We start from the raw sequence: 17,827 nt of genomic DNA, 5'->3' as shown, positions 1-17,827 counted from the left end.
TGAATAAAAAGGAGCAGCGTTAATAATCTCAATTGAAACGACGAAACACGATTCTCCGCGCATAAACTCCGGGAGAAGCTTGTACAGTGGTAAACGCGATTCGTCACTCTCGTCTACCGTCGAAGTCGTCGCTCGTCGCTCGTTACCGGATGTCTTAATAAACAATGCTAACGATTTCCCGCTGAATTACACGCCGTTGTCCGGTTGTCACGAACGTTGCGCGAATTTGCGCCAATTTAATACGAAGATCTTCAAATTTGCGTAAAAATGTTGCAAACTTTCGCAACTAATTCTGAAAGATCGATAGCCGTTTGGCAAGTACTTTTCGCTATAGTACAATTTTCATCAATAGAAATTCATTACGAAACACGTGAATCATTAAGTTTCTCTTCATAGTTTCTCTTACGATCTCATTTTCGACGAGATTCTCAAAGGTATCACAGCGTTTTTGGTAATCGGTAGAGTTGTCGCAGACTTTCATGCGTTTATCGGAAATTTAACGTTACAATTACAAAATTACAATGTTCGTTACAACGTTTACTGTGCGGAGGATCAGTCGAGGCTAGATATCGTGAAATAACGAGAGCGAGATATTGCTATCGCAATCCGTCAAATACAGGGTGGTTGGTAACTGGTGCTACAAGCGGAAAGGGGGTGATTCTACGCGAAAAAAGAAGTCGAAAATATAGAATACAAATTTTTCGTTCGAGGCTTTGTTTTCGAGAAAATCGACTTTGAATTTTCGCTCGGTACGCGTGCACTTTATCGCGTCTCGTTACAACGGATTTCACTGTAGATCGTTGTCTCGATGGAAAAATTAAAAAAAAAATTTTTTATTCTATATTTTTGACTTCTTTTTTCGCGTAGAATTACCTCCTTTCCGCTTATACCACCAGTTACCAACCACCCTGTATATTTCGAATAAATAAATAAATTAATGTACAGCCGTATACGTGAGTCGTTAGTACGAAATATAAATCGCGGTATAAATACTCGTTAATGTTCGTCGCGTAACTCGATAAATACTCGGAGATACTCTGTAGATACTATTCGATACTGTTCGATACTCGATATATACTGTGTGATACTGTATCGCTCGCGATCTCGTCTTCATTCGACGGTTGTACGCAACGGTGATATTGTTTTGCCCGGAGTTTATTTGTTGTTATGTGCCATGCGTCAAGGTTAAGACAATGTCCTCAGGCAAAACAACAGCACGAGTCGCTCTCGACTCGCGTCGTCCTTTGATTGCCGCGCCGCTACAACTGATTATTCGTATTCATGAAAATACATCCAAAGTCTACTAAATGATAGATAAGTTAAATGGCGAAATATATTAACAGTATCTATGTACATAATATTTTTTCGTCTGAAATTGTCGTCTGATTATCTAGTTATATCTCCATCTCCAGTTGTAAGGATTTAGCAGACAATGTGTACCAGGAGAAACCGAGGTAAAATCGATATTTAAAAGATCATATTCGGAATGAAAGATTATATCCTCGCTATTCGTAAATTATTAGCAACAGGCTAATTGTACACGGCATCGAACGAGATTAACCAGACGATAAAAATTCCATTAATTATTAAACACGGTTGTAACAATGAAAATCGCGAGACATGCCAGAATCGACGACCGAACACGCGTGCTGGCCACCGTACTAATTAATAATTAAGCCGTGCGCTGAGTCGACGTGCCCTGTTGTTCGTCGAGAACGTTTCGTGCGACGTACTTGTGAAAAGCTCGCGAGTAAGAGTGAGTAACGTCTGCCGGGAGTTGTCGTTCGTGGAAATTGGTTTACCTGCGATGGAACTGGGAATAACGCGAGCCCCTTTGAATACCCACGGGTCATTACGTTACATGCGCAAACGACTCGAGTTTTACGGTTCATCGTCGGAACGACGCGCGTCGCGACGTTTCACGTTGAAGTTGACGCGACCGTATCTTGTGCAACGTTCATATTCGTCACGTTCGCGACAGCGTTCACATTCGTCAATTTCGTTTCTGACAACGAAATATCGACGAGCATCGAAAAAGGAACAGGATTGTATCGATCGACGAAAGACAATATTTTAGATCTGACGAGGATGACCAACTGTATTCCATCGATCATCTTCGCTTCTTCTAGAAATCAATTTGGTCGCTCAGATACGTGTTCCGGTCTTTTAGAAGTGAAACTGGTCAGAGATAATATCTAATGATCTTGTATTAGGTCGTTTGGAAAATTTATAGCGAGTATTAAGAAAGTATCAAGTGGAATTAGACTTTTAGTTTTTCTCCGTATGATTTTTCCAGGCTTCTGAATCGTTTCGTTTCTTGCCTATGTCTTTCGGAAAAGTTTCATAAAGATACGATAATAGTGAGCAATAAACAATAACGAGAATAATGAGAATAATTCTAACGAGTAAGTGTTCATAGAAAACTGTAACTGTCAATGCATGTACATAATACACGAGTATGGAGGACGATTGAACGTGTTGGTGTATCTATCGATGAGACGAGTTGATACTTGGTGTAGTCAAATATATTAAAAACTGTTTGTAGTACAGAGTTCGTCGTCGTTCGCTAAGTGTTGCTCGTTATGCGTATACACGGTAATGAGTACGTTCGTTAGATGATAATCGCTCTAAGATCGCTCGATACTCACTAATTAACCGATTACTGACTATAAAAAGGCTCGATACCGACTGACTGATAACTGACTCTTCCAAAGACCGACTGTCTTAATTATCGTGTTCGTATATCATAACGGTGTTAATAATTCGGGGGCAAACCAACAACATGATTCGAATTGTCCTACGACTCATGTACCGCTATACGAGTATGTATTTCACTGTTGGTCATCGATTTGTTATTTTCAAATAGCCAGTTTCCAGACGTGCATCACCGTAGAAAATTGTTCGTAATCGATTTTGATAGATTACAAGATAAATTACTTAGCTTCGTTCAAATATCCTTCTTTTTTAAATAAACCAACCTTGTCTGTTCTATCATCCAGACAGGACAATATTCTTCCAGATTGCTGAAAAATCTTACTTGATTTTACCGAATTACAAGGCAAATTACTTTACTCGATTCAAATAATCCTACCGTACCTTGCCTTATTTCCTTCGCATAATGTTCTTCTAGATCGGTAAAAAAAATCGTTCATTACCGATTTTGCCGAATTACAAGGCAAATTACTTAACTTAACTCGAATAATCCTACTTTACCTTACCTTATTCTATTCAAGCACGACAACGCTCCTCTAGGAATTGGTCATAACCGATTTTGCCGAATTACAAGGCAAATTACTTAGTTCCAGTGAAGTAACCCTGCCTTAGCCTATTCTCTTCAGACAGGACAATATTCTTCTTATTTATATACCTTCCCTTTTTTTCTCTCTTGTCCTCCCTTTCGCCGTTAAGCGCACTTAACTTTCGATAATAACGGTAGTAAGGCTGAATGATCGACAGGGAGCCGTTGGATTACATAAATCAGCCTGTGTACACTGCGCGAGCCGCGTGTTTGCGCTTACTTCATCGCGTCGCCCGTGCATATTTCTTCGCTCGCCACGCGAAAATCTTTTCGCTCGTTCACCGGTTTGTCGTCGGTCAATGACACGGACGAGTTGCTCGGGGACGGCGTATCGGATACGTTCGCGAATCCGTGAAAACGTTTCGCACGGAATAAAACCAATCTCCGGAAATCGTGGATCGGCAACAGGCGTTGAACATCGCGCGGCCCCGGCATCGATGCTAACCGGGATCGATCGTCGTTCCGTGTGATTTTATACGAAACACATTGTTATGCAAAACGGAGGACGATCGCTGGGAATGATTCCTGGTCCCTTCTCCTTGAATCTCTCGCGCGAATGCATTCCTCGCTAGAGAAAGAAATAATTCCGATCTTCGTCGCGTCCCCCCGCTCTCCTCCACATACTCGGATCCTCTCGACGAGTTTCGTTTTCTACGGATTCTGTGGCGTTACAGGTATTGGTGAAGATAACATCGTCGAATTTGTATATTACGATCTGTACCTGTTTATCGAGTTTTTGTTTACGGATTATTGATGGTTATTGACAGTAGAGACACACTTTTTGATAGTTTCTTAATGAATATTTAAGGTAGAATTTTTTTGCCTAGTTTTACTGGAAGATGTACATTTATCATTTTGCCGATATTACCGATATTCGTATGCGAAAGAATTACAGTGACGGCAACAAGAATTTCTACAATATCGTATTTATTTTTCGAAAAGCATTCGCGTTAATTGATTATTTCCTGGATCGCGTAAAATGTAACGATCTTTATCTAACGCACATTTCACCGCGTAAAGTTCTCTGACTTAGATGATAATTATTATTATTAATGTAGACATCTTTGGTGTCACGCCTACGTCCCTTATCACAACATAATCGTCTAATTGGTAATTAGTGCCGTTTACTACGTTAATTAATATAACTGAATAGGTACAAGTATATTAAATTTCATTACTACAATCTCACGACTACAAAAATTTCATGCTATGAGAATGAAATATGAGACCCGGTGCAAAAAAAACTCTTGTACTATATCTATCTTATACCTCGAATTGCTAAACCATTACGATCTGTGCATCTTTTTATCATTGTACTTATATACAGCGGCTAGAAAAAGCGTTAGTACGTACCGTTATTTCCCAATGCCTTTTTATAGCCACTGTATATAACTAGAATTATAAAAAGATACGAAGATCATAATAGTTCGACGATTCGAGGTATAAGAATAAAGCATTCTCATTACATTTAGAACAAAGCACGTGTGCGCTGATTTTTTTTAAAACGTAGAATCGCTTCTTAACATGTTCCCTTAATATCTGTGCACGAGATATCGAATCGAGTATTCTATCGCGAACAGGGTGGGTAGGTAGGTAGGGAGGAGGGTGAACAGGGTAATGCAGCGCGTAACGCGGAGAGCAAAAATAAGCCTGCACAATGTAAAGTCCAACGTTATCGTCTATGAATGGTTTATAGAGGCGCGAGCTGCTTCTACGTCAGCATCGACCGATAAGAGAGCAGCGCGTTACACACATCGTCGTTGACGTCCAAGTGCACGGGCGAGACGTGCCCACGCCGGGGAAAAGGGAGAAAGGGATGAATCGATAGCGGGACAGAAATAGATACCCTGTTCCGCCACGCTGTCCGGATACACCCCATCGATTCGGATCGGTGTTTCTCAAACCTTCGAGTGTCAAGGCGAAATCGATGGGTTTTACGTAATTTTACGAAAATTGGAATATTTCCCGCAAGATTGCGTGAACACTGAAAAAAGGTTGAAATTTCAGCCCATGCGAATTTTGCTTCTCCATCGCGACGTTATTTGCAACCATTGCGAACAGTCGCTTCTATTTTCTTTTTCGTTTAATATCGAATAATATTCGTATAAATATTAATATAATAACATAACGAAAGAATCGAGCTTGTTTGACTTTAACGTTATCTAAGATGAAAAAATCCGGTGATATCTTTGATCCATCGATAGCATCGACGACAGCTTTTAAAGATTAATACTATGACAACACTAGTGACGCTTTGTTAACGTCAAATGCGTTAATTAAATATGTAAATGTAAAATACAAATATGTGCATATTGTATGTACATTCTCGCGTACAAATTTGGAGCAGCTTTTGCTCTTCAGACGAAGCAAGTTCTTTCGCTCGCTAAAATCACAATCATATTTTCTGTATGGAAACTATAAGCTGAAACCTAGTCGGTCGTTGTGCTATCAGGAATAAAATTAAATCACGATAAGAATTCTGCATATTTGGTGTACGTGACCGTTTTATCGTAAAACGATCGAAGATCTTCTGATCTTGATTCTTTCTACTTTCTGACTCGATGAGACGTGTTTAACGGTTTATTTCGCGTTTTACAATGGTAAAGTGTCAAGAGGACAGAGGGTCGCGGAGAGTATCGAGAATTGAACCGTGGCGCGTGTTCAGTATTCAATAGGAATCGGTTGAAAATAGTTGCAAGATTGACGTCCGCGGTTGAATGTCACGACGTGCTAACGAACCGCGCTCGAAACAACGAGCTTTCCAAGATAATCGTCCGTATACATACTCGGTGTGACGCAAAGCTGGATTTTATTAGCACTTTCGAAAGGCATCGGCAGTCGGCGTTTCCCGTTCGCTCGTTCGCCGGCAGATTGAAAAAAGGAACAAAGGAACTCGTTAGGTCAAGGATCAGAAATAATCCCAAGTACAATACGTACCGGTGTGGATCGTTAGTCGAATTCTTCCGGTAACTTGGAATGTGCGGGTCCTCGCCACTGTTTCTACACCCTCTAACCGCGAAAATCAAGCTTCCCTCTGTCGAAAAATTCGCCATCTCTTGGTGTATTAACCCTTTAACTTCAACCATTAAAAGTGAGGAGCAAAGTGAGTATCGTACCAAGCGATTGTGCGTCATAGTAAACGAGCACCCTTTAGGAATACGATAGAATTCTTGGCAGAACTCGAAGAGATAGCGCAATTAAGCGCTATTTTCTTAGAATATTTGATCCATCAAGTAACAACGTTACATTTCATTCGCGGTCTTTCCAGTCGGTTGACGCGAATTTCTTGTCTTAATATCGTAACCAAGAAAGGTTTCTTAACTTAAGATTTAGGAAATTTTGTATTTTACTTCCATACGCATCGTTCCTTTAGTTTCATAATTATACACGTTTCCGTGGCTTGAAAAACTATAATCAATTTTCTATAACGATAAACACGGATTACTATTTTGTGAAAAGTAACAGTGGATTGTCTTGCGTCACGATTCCAAGTAGACTGATTTATACACACTTATAGAAAGTGTACAGATGCCAAAATACACAAAACGCAATAATACAGAAACTATGCGGAATAGAGCGTTCGTTATAACGTTAACCAAGCGAAGAAAATTCCTATTTGCCCAGCATTTCTTCGATTATATGAATTTGCGTAAAAACATCCTCATTGGACTGGTGTTTCGATCCTTCATGTCTGAGTTGAACGCGATCGCATCAAAGGGTTAAAGAAGAAACGAAGCTTCTTCGTGGCAGCCACCGAGTCTCGAGTTCACGGTGGAAATCTATTCGTGGCAAAAAGAGGCCGCAATGTCGAGGTAAACGACGCGTTTCCCTGTTTTATTTCATTGCCGTTTATTAGGGAGAGACAAACCCGCTCACGTAGCGTTGCGAGGGAAACAGGCGTGCAGGCGAGTCAGAGCGAGAAAGATCGATAGGACTCGAGTCAGAAATAGTCTCTCGGGACGATTGTGTGTGCCGTTGGATCGTCAGTCGAATTCCACCGACGGTACGTGCCTCGTCGATTGATGCTGTGTCTTCGAAAACGCAAGCCCGACCCCGGCTATTTAAACGCGGATCCAAAGATCCTCGTGCCGTGTTTCGGTGAAACCAGTGCCTCCATGGAACTTCTTCGCGATCGAACAAATGGGGTGAATCGTAGCAACTTGCGCCACGAGCCCCGTGAAACTTTATCGTGCCCATCGTCGCTCCGAGACGCTTAATTCTCAGGTAACTTTCGTTTCTCATCGATCGAAACGACGGTCACCGATATTTATTCGTAGACTGCGGATTTTTACGATTTTATTGGACATTTGAAGATGTTAAAGTATATAAAATAATAGAAATAGTAATAAAATACTCGTTATATTTAATAGATGAAACGAGTCGCAATTTGTCATTCGTTTCTTTATTTCAATTCAGAAGATAATAGAAAACATAAACATCCGCAGTCCGTTCATTAAGTCATTCTGCGGTTTTTGCTGCGTTTTACTTCAACACCGCGTAAGTGTTGCAGATACTGTACGAATACATCTGCTTGTATTCTACGTTTGATTATGTTTCATTTAAAATAGATAGTTTCCAGCTGATTTAATGCTTTGAGAATTAAATATAAAACTTTGAAGAGGATAGCGAAACTTACAAAGACCGAATCAATGGGATATCGACGTTCTATCTCACCCTTCGTATTCCTCTAATTTATTCCCAACCGATTTTCATTTTTCCACGCACGTTCGATAATTTTCTTACGCAAAAATAATTTGGGAAACCAAATGGTATATGCACGAACGTTCTTGCAGTTTCTTTTCCTTCCGGATTAACGTTATTACGTACATAAAATTAATACATATCGCCAGAGATACCGTCGAGCATAAATTCGACGTTTTAAATAAAAATGTACAATTCTAAAGAAACTATATTCCTCAAAAGCGACTGTGTTAGAACTACGGAAACTTTTCGGATGACTTAATGCGAATAGCTTGCGATGACTTGATGCGAATAGCCGGGGTGAATAGCTTGGGATGACTGTGAAGTCTGTAAACGAACCAACTGTCGAAAGTAAGGACGAGTTAGGTGAACGATAGACTCATTGGTCGCGACAAATATATCTCTGTCGCGGATAAAAGTAAACTGGAACAAATATAGGATATTTATTCTTGGAAGGTGTTGTGTTAAAGCGACGAAACTTAATTTCGATCGAAGAAATGTCGGATCGAATTCGGAAAACCTAGGTATTTCACGTTGCACTCTTTCGTGTTTGAATCTTCTCGCGTCGGCCCTATTCTCCCTCCAGTTTCATCGTTTCACGCAACACAGCTATTTTGAACGGCTTATTTTTAAACCGTATTTTACATAAAGTATTTTCATCCGATGTATCCTAGAGCCATTGTATTTTTAGTGAGTCCAGTCTTTATTCCCTTTTTTTAACCTGACGTTGACGTTATCAGAGGTTTATTAATACGTGATCGCTCTTTGCTTCGTCTTATTTCGCGCACAGCCCGATTTGTTCCGCCGCTTTGTCGCGTTTATTTATTAATAGTGGAGACGAACGGGAAAAAGGAAAAGATCGCATAGGTTGTCGCATTATAACATCGTCGATAGAACGTGTAGTAAGTTTTACACGTACCTAATACCAAAAGTACACACTCTATCAGGAAAATATTTAACTTTACCGAACCTTTAACCCTGCTTCGTTTTCTCAGCCATTTTCCATCCAATCGTATTTTCCCAACGTTAAGAAGTATCTCGAGCCTGAGTAAAATATCGTGAATAAACGAATCGTTATTGGTACGTGTGATTTCTTCCGCTATTTCACGATTTCTCTCTGCCTCAACTTTGCCTTATTTTCTTAAAGCGTTATATTTCATAAATAAACCTCCATGCCAATTTTGTTATCGCATCTTAGATATTAGATGCATCGTCGCGTAATAATATTCTATAAATACAGCTGTAACGACGATAAAGTAATCTCGTGTTATTAAATCGCATGTTATCGAAGAAAAGCAAGGGACACTTTTGAACCATCTCGTATCTGGCGCTCGTACAAGAACCGAAAATTTTACGGGTATTTTTATAGTTATCGAATATATCGCGTATCATAGCTTCCTGATGCTGAAAAAAAAACCAATTAACGACGAAGGAAAAAAAACACGGCTGATTCCAAAACTGATTCAAAAAACAAAGCAGAGCTGACGTTCTCAAACAAATCGCAGCGTGGTTACGGTAAAGAAAGACAAGCGAGCCATAGTGTTGGCGTTGGGCAGTGCCGGCGAAAGCTGAAAAATGAAAAGTAAAAAGCAGCAGAGCGCGATAACGAGCGCGTCGATTCAGCGTGGTGGTTGTTTCCCTCTCGTCTCCGGCTCATTGTAACGAGATTACGCATTAAAAGGTCGAGAAACGAGGAAGTATGATGTAAATTACGGCTCTGGAAACGCGCGCGGTTCTCCGCTCGATAGTAAATTCACCTCTACGCCTCCGCGACAGTAAATTTACAGACTCCTTGGAAACATCAACTGTCACCGTTTTAAGAACGCGCCCCGTATCCCAGCCCGTAACGCTAATATCGCCCGTAAATACGTATTAAACGTATCCGTTGAAGTATTCGTTGTTATTAACGACATGTTTCCTATTGGACAATTATGTTAATTGCACAGATTTTCTCGTGCAATTCTCTTTTCTGCTCGATTCACGGCCGCACAGCCGCGCCTCGTATCCGCGGGCACTGTTCTTCCGCTTATTTTCCACGCGAACAACGCACGAACCAACGACTTTAAGCTTCTCCGCTCTGACTCGCGAACGACGTTGACCTATTTCCTGCAAATAGACGCGGCCGCGAACCGAACGCGTCTCCTGCCGTGCGCTCGCTACCGGAAAAAAAAGAAGCTGTCGATTCCTCGATAAAGCTGACGCGTCCAGGTAGCCTTCTCTTTCTCGCTCTCTCTCTTCGTCTCACTCTATCCTCGTTTGGTCGCGTGCAGCCCACGTAATTTCCTTAATGGGCCGGCGATTAAGACGAAAATCTTGATCCTCGCCGAAGCAAGCGCAGAGCGACGCTGATGGATAACGGAGGCAGCCGGCCGCGGGCAACGATTTTACGAGGGCCCTTGAATAGCCTGCGTTTTGTTTGATCGTCTAAAGTACTTCGTTCCTCTTCTTCTTCTTCTTTCACGCTGACGACGACCTTGTAACCACTACGCTACGTTACATCATCGAACTGTCGAAAAAGGAATCGCGCGAGGTTTCGGAAATCGATCGATATTTCTTTTTCTTACGAACAAGTTCGTTCTCTCTTTCAGCAACGATTGAGTCGTCCGTGTTGCCGGAGGATGAAGTCATCGGTATTGTTAGAGCGATGCAACGAAGGAGTTTCAATGATCTTGGCCCTATCGATCCGACGAAGAAAAAAAAATAAAAATAAGAAAGAAAGGAAAGAAACGAATGTACGTGCTGGTTTGGAGTTGTCGACGCTATAAATAAAGTGGAAAAATCGTGGAAGGAAAAGAGCAATCAAGACGATCGATGCAATAACGTCGCAGTAAGGACGCGAGTGCGCAACGCTCCGGAAGCGGGCGCGCGACCAGCTACGCGGAATCCTGAGCAAACGCGCGGCTTGACCGGAAACGGTCGTTAATCGGCGATCACCGCGGCATCGTGCCGCGCAAAAACGTGCGAAAGAGGTTCGCGCGGACTCGTCGTCGTGACTCATTTCCAGATCGAGTAATGCCAACACTCGAAGCCAGGAACGGACTTAAAAGGACGTTGCACGCGGTCACCATTAACGCCGCTATCGATCAGTCGGCCTGATCGATGCGAAAGTATTTCCCGCGATGACACGTCCAAATTTCGAATCGTCCCGTCGACTTCAATTTACGATGCCGTACGTGTGTGCGTTTTTACATGCAAGATTACTGCATAAAAACATGCAGCGATAATTCTTAATGAAGCCTTCATAAACGCGACAAACACCATTCACTCTGCACCGGTGAAAAATTGATTCGTGACACGTAACGATCCGATCGGACGTTGCGCTCTCAACGGATCGCGCATCGTTTTACTCGGCTCGCGATTAATGCGCCCCTGAAACCGCGAGCGCACGTACACTCCCGGTCATAAGTATCAAGATACCTACTGCTAAAACGTGACAATTGCTTTAAATTATCATGGAAACGATTAATTCATTGATTAATTGATTAATCAAGATAACGATGCAAGAACTCGTGAGAGCTGCAGCAACGGAAGATTGGGTCTGCACCGAGGCAACAACGAGGCATTTTTCGTCGCTTTTCATCGCTGCATCGTCCAAAACGTTCACACCAACCAGTAACTTATGGAAACATTTTGTGCACACTGGCGACTTTCTCAAGAAAGAAAGAAAAACATGGAACAGCGACAAAAAGTTGCTCGTTAATGATTCGCAATGAATCGCGAACACTCGGCTAAGTATACGATCCCCGGAATATTTTGATCCAAAGCTCGTTAAATTCGAAGAAGTTTCGTATGAAATAGATGCGAAATTCAAAGAAGTTCGTCTCTAAGATCGATCGAAATTCCAAATGAATTAAGAGCAAATACGATAGAAGAATGAATAACACGATTGTCAAAATTGGTCGAAGCAACGGCCAAAAGACCATCAAACGTCACCATAGAAGACGTCTTGCGTTCGCTAATCAAAGTCAAAGATAGCGCGACAAAATTTGTTCTCCATACATCGTACTATCGTATGTATATGCCTCGCGAAATTAATTCATCTTTACATAAGTTTCAAGCCGGCCGGACAATAATTCTCCGATAGTTTGCTAATCATTTCTGAGGATAACCCCGCTTTCCGTAACTGACCTAATACTTATGCGCGGGGGTGTACACGTACACACGAGGAGAAACGGTGTATCGCGTACGTGCATCACGCACGATGGGCTACAAACGAAAACACGCTCGTCCCTAATTGCGTTCGGATGTGGGTTACAGACACAAACTACGACTTCTTGTTCTCCGTTCTGGCGATTACTCCCGCTGGACGGGCATTGAGTAATCAATACGAGCGTCTCGAATCAGCCGCGAGAGGAAAGGTTCCTCGAGGCCTCGTTAACGCCAGGATTAAACCTCTCTCTCTCTCTCTCTCTCTCTCTAATTTAGCGAAGATCCTTCGTTGAATGGTCGTGACCCCCAATCGAGACCGTTCTAAATGAAGAACGACTCTCATCGATCGGGGATAATCGATTTCCTCGAGGCGTTGCCCTTGACGCGACGATTTTTCCACGGTCGCGTTCTCAGAGGAACGAAACGTTCCGCTTTAACGAGCGCCAACTACGAGGGAAATCGGTTCGATCGTTGACGTGCTTTATCGTTTCCGAAGAATTATTCCAATTGGCGAGTTAATCGAGATCCAGGCCACCTGGCTCCGATAAAATATTCACGATGTGAATATTGCTATCTGTCTCTGTCTATGTCGCTGTTTTCGGTGGTGGAATTTATGCCGGCCACTGCCAAAAACACACCACAGCGATTCATGAAGCAGCGATTCGTGTATACTGGCCGTTACGAAATCTCGGTTGATTCGATGCTCGAAATACCTAGCTTCGCGCTGTTATAATGGCTAACAAGTTGTTAAGCAGCTTGGTTTAGCGTACCATCGTTATGCGGTTGCTCAAGACTGCTTGTAATCTTCGGACGAACCCACAATTCTTGTTCATGAATATTATATATGATAAAGGTTAGAAGACTTTCATAATCACGCATTGCTACGATTCTTCCACTATTTTCTTCGAGAATTCCTCGTACAAATAGTATAACACGTTTTAATCGTAGCTGATCACTATGTTAATATCGTTACGAAATCTTCCTTCTTTCTCGCTAATGTTCTTTATTTATAGTATCATTATACAGTGTCTATAGATAGACGTACAGATCTATCGAAGATATTTACGAAGATATCTCTCGAAAGACAAAAAACCGATCGGCTGCGTTCTTCCCAAATTTCTCAATTTCGTTGCGTCGACGCGCGACTAACGTCCATCTTTAAAAAAAAAGATTGTTTTCGAAATTTTGCAAGTCACATTCACCATCATGCTTTCACTCTTTGGCTATAAACCACCTACTTGTGACGATATCGTGCGAAAACGATTTTTAATTTTGTTTCTCCGGTTATTCATTACCGGTATTCCATATAACCGTGTACCACACTGGTACCGAAACTCAAATTACCAACAGCTCCCAGAGGATATTAAAGAAATAGACGAAATTTGCAAAGTAGTCCACCGGATTGACTCTCTTGTATCGAAATCATCGCACAATGTCCCATGTAATTCTCTCCCTTCGAAAACCAAATATCAACAAGTGTCGAATTCAGTTTTCCGCCAGGCAAGAATCACCCACGGCCCACATGTTCATCGTCAACGCTGCGCTGTCTCGTTGATACCGGCCAATTGAACACTCCTTCGTCATGTAGGCGAAACAATCGGGACCAACAAAGTGTACCTATCGGAGCACTTTGAAAGCAAAGAATCTAGAAGGGATGCCAAAAATTGTCTACATTGGTTGACTGACTCATCGTGGCCGTGTACGAGAGTTCTTCTCGAAGAGCGCGGTGCTAGTCATCCCGGGTATTTGGGGATGCTGGGCGGCTCAGGTGGTTGCGTGGCGGCCCGAAATAGAGGCGGTCGCCCGCGCAAAATCGCTGCGAGTCGCGCCGCGAATAGTGCGCGCCCACCGCCTTCCCGAGAGCCGTCGGTAATTTTAGAACGTTTTGTTTTCGTGCCAGAATACCGTGGCGGCCGGCACGCTACACGCACACGCGACCGCGTGCTGCCGCGCTCCTGCTGCCGCTTTCTTGCTCGTCCGCAGATTGCGCGACGATTACGTTCCGCGTGTCCGGTTTGGCCGCGTGCGCAAAGCGTCGAGATCGATGCACGCGCGACACCCACGCGACGCAACTCGCTTCTAGGAAGTTGCAGTTGGATAGAGTGTGTGTGTATGTGTGTGTCGCCTAATGTGTGTGGAGCCGGAAGATTATGGTTTTCGTCGAGTGTTGTGATGAGATCTCGAACATTTCCGATCGGTTTGAATTTGTGCGGGGTAAAGTGAGGTTGCTTGGGTCAGCTAAGACTCAGCGTACTCATCCTACTACGATTTTTATATTTTTATATTTTTATCTTGCTCTTACTTTAGTAACCAGAAAGGATTTGTTATGTTTGAGGAAAATGTTTGACGCAAGAGCGAATTTGTTTTATATTTTGTTCGAAATGTTGAAGCTGTATTTTAACGTTTCCTAATGTAATTGTGTCGGATATGGTCGAAAAGGAAAGCAATAGAATTACAATCGAATCTCGAACTTGATAAGAGACGGGGTAATATCCATCGTGTTTTTTAAGTTCCGCGGGAAGAAATATCAAACCGAGGAAATGATCGAAGTATACTTACGACTGGGCTATTCGAGTCAACGAGAAGATATTATGTTGTGGAACTATTAAAATGAACGACGAAATAACTTCCAAAAATAAAGTAATATCTATACACGTGTTATTGAATTATAATGATTACACAACTGAGAGTATGAAGATCGAACCAACTTCTTTCTTTCCGATCAATAGAAGTGTTACATCCTCGAAAGAAAACAATGTCGTCGAGGTACCAGTGTATGTATACGATATAAAATATTTCGCTGCTTGTCGCGTGCCTGATAACGAGTCAAATATTCCGTTTTCAAATGTAGCTCGTTTAACAATTGTTTATAAGCGAATTTCGTTGAATTGCAAGGCAAATCGCATAGTTTGACTGAAATGTCGTCACTCGGACGCTACTTCGAATTTTCAGAATGCCGTAATCTTTGAAATTTCTGTATTCTGGTTTCCACCAGCTAACATGTGCTCGTTCGAAGCTCAAGAGGCGTTGCGTCGTACAGAACAGCTTTCTTGGCTCGAGTTTCTGCCGAGTTAGATAAGCGACTTGGCTTTCGACGCGGTCGAAAATTCACTGGGAAACAGATTGGTGCACGATCGCGAATCGGCCGCGTATCCGCTAACGTAACGCCTAAACGCGCTCGAAAGGCTTCTTATGAACTTATATATGGCACTGACTCATTATAATATCGCGCAACCTGTCGCCGCGACTATTCAACCATCGATTTGAAACGCCTGCGTTTTCAGGAAAAGTGTCGCGATAATGTGCAGAAAATTATTTCAGCGTGATAAAATCGAAGCTAACCAAGTAAAGCTTTAACGATCTGCCAATTTTCCGAACAACAACGAAAACAATATGCATTTATCAGTTTTCTGTTTCCTTCTCCCTCTGTTGAAAATTTACCGGGTTAAAGTGCCTTTATCTGAGAAGTCACTGACAGCTTCCATCACGAGTGAACGCACGTTGCCCGATAAATGTTCTTCCGTTGTATGAAATCGCTTCCGTTTACGAGTCTCAATTTCCACGCGCGCGTGTCGCGAGTTTGCGTGGTAAAACGGGCCAGGAATTAATACAACATGGAAAGACAACGATTTAACGAATGGACGAAGACGAACACATCGTATGGAAGAGAAATCGAAGTAGTAGAAGGGAACGAAGTTTAAGCAACGGAATAACAAGCAAATCGAGAAACACAGACGCGCTCGTTTTATACCGATCTCCTGTCTCCTACTGCCTTGTGTCTTTTACTACCTGGCACCTGGGGATCGACAATGGCAAATGCAGCCTTTTTAGTCATCGTAATTTATTCGACTCTCCGATCGTTCAGTCCCAAACTTCAACTCAGCATCGTTCGAATGGCGAAAAAAAAAATTGAAGTGGTTGAGGCAGCTCCACTTTCCGATAATTTGTGTAAATCAACAGAAGCAATCAGGATTGGATCGCTTTTTTGAAAGGTGCTATAAACCGGGTCGCTCAAAGGCTAGTCGATTAACTCCATAAATTAAACTGTGGAAAAATATAACAGCAACGAACATTATGTTTAAGAATTTATCTTAGAATTTACAATCATGTATTGTGATAAAGAAATTTGTGAAACTAGTTCCCTCGTTGCTTGAGATATACAACGCTAATTTAATAAAATTGAAAACTTCATAAAAGGTGGACTTTATTCACTTTGGTATTTGTCAACTAAAAGTCGTAGCAATAAAGCTTTTGAATATGAAACCTATACCTCTCTCTTCCCATAAATAGCTTCAATTCGAATATTGTTTCTTTATTGTCGCAAACCCTTCAATCGAGAACAAGCCAAACAAAATACTTTGAATCGCAGCTAGAGGAAAGCTTTGAAAAGAGGGGTGGAGAGGAGAAGAGGAAAAGAGAGAGGGACAAACGGAGGCGTGCATGTGGAAAAGAAAAAGAGACAGAGAATGGTCGCGTGGCAGTGCGTGGCCCCAAATAGGGCATCAGGTGGTTACACGACGCCCGCGAGAAAAAGATCGTTTGCGCGTGCGCAGACGCGCGTGTGCCTCTCGTAACCGGACACACGCACGCATGTATAGAGGCGCGTATAGCTGAACGGCACGCGCGCTCTTACAGGTGGTGGCAACTGGCGCGGTGGCACAGGAAATTGCTCCTTTGCCGTAGCAAACTCAGTCCGGAACTTTGCGGGCCACCGTTCACCCGGTTTAGTTGCCGGAGCAATCGAACACCGCTTTCAAACAGATTCGACACGTGCGCGCGCCCGTGCAGAGAGAATAATCTCTCTCACCTGTTGCGCGTCTGTTTTCGCTTCCTTCGTTCGCTCTCAGCCCCGATATTAATCAAAAAATCGCGTCACCGGAAAGATCATTTATAAACTGGTATCTCTAAACCCATAGTATCGTCCATGGTATTCGAAATATCGCGATGTTTGATTATCATTGATGAATTGAATATATGTAAATAGTTTCGTTCGATGCTACAGGAATCATATTGCAAAGAGAGTTAAGGAAAACAGAATAAAGTAAAGCAATGTTTTAGGGAAGTATTAAAGTATCTTACACATTCTTGAAAGTATAATGCTTGGTCGTGCTTGATCAATCGAATATACATAAGTCGTTCACTGCTACAAGAATCACATTTCAGACAGATAAGGAAAACAAAGTAAAGTAACGTTTTCGAGAAGTACTAGAGTACTTTACATATTCTGGCAAACATCATTACGTTCGATTATTATTGATAGAATAAAAATAAGTAGTTTCGTGCAGTGATATGTCAGACAGCTACAGGAAAGACAATTTCACCGTAATTGATAGTAACCTGTGGCTCGAAATCTAACATAACCTAATATCGAAAAAGTATATAATGCTATAGCGACTAAATAATTCTCACGTTCGAGAATAAGCAAGAGGAACGAACGAAGGGAAGTTTCGTCTCTAAGCGGACGCGCTTCGATCGATACATGTTTCACGAGAAGGGACACCGGTGGTGGCCGCAAACTCTCGAACTGACGATAAACCAACGTCTGTCACTGAGCGAACCGTCGGTACGCCGGCGCCATCGGCGTCAGCAGCTATGAGCTTACGCAGGCGGAAGAACGAGGGGTGGTGGACGTAGCGCCGCATTCGTGATATTATCTACCACAGATCGAATACTCGACGG

The 17,827-nt window shown here is 42.3% G+C and overlaps 1 protein-coding gene across 3 annotated transcripts in view; it reads left to right on the top strand.

The window, feature by feature from the left end:
- Positions 1-17,827, top strand: part of LOC117166173 (uncharacterized) — a 37,116-nt gene that overhangs the window by 11,173 nt on the left and 8,116 nt on the right. Inside the window, exon 1 of one of the 3 annotated variants that reach the window (XM_076624637.1) lies at positions 13,528-14,922. The exons of the other annotated variants lie outside the window; for them this stretch is intronic. Coding sequence (XP_076480752.1) covers positions 14,904-14,922 — 19 coding nt within the window. The 5' untranslated portion in view covers positions 13,528-14,903. Of the gene's footprint in view, positions 1-13,527; positions 14,923-17,827 lie in introns of those variants that run through there. 3 annotated transcript variants of the gene reach the window in all.

Source organism: Bombus vancouverensis, chromosome 15, assembly GCF_051014615.1.
Source record: "Bombus vancouverensis nearcticus chromosome 15, iyBomVanc1_principal, whole genome shotgun sequence".
In the NCBI taxonomy this organism is placed as follows: Eukaryota; Metazoa; Arthropoda; class Insecta; order Hymenoptera; family Apidae; genus Bombus; species Bombus vancouverensis.
This window is presented reverse-complemented; position numbering and strand designations above follow the sequence as displayed.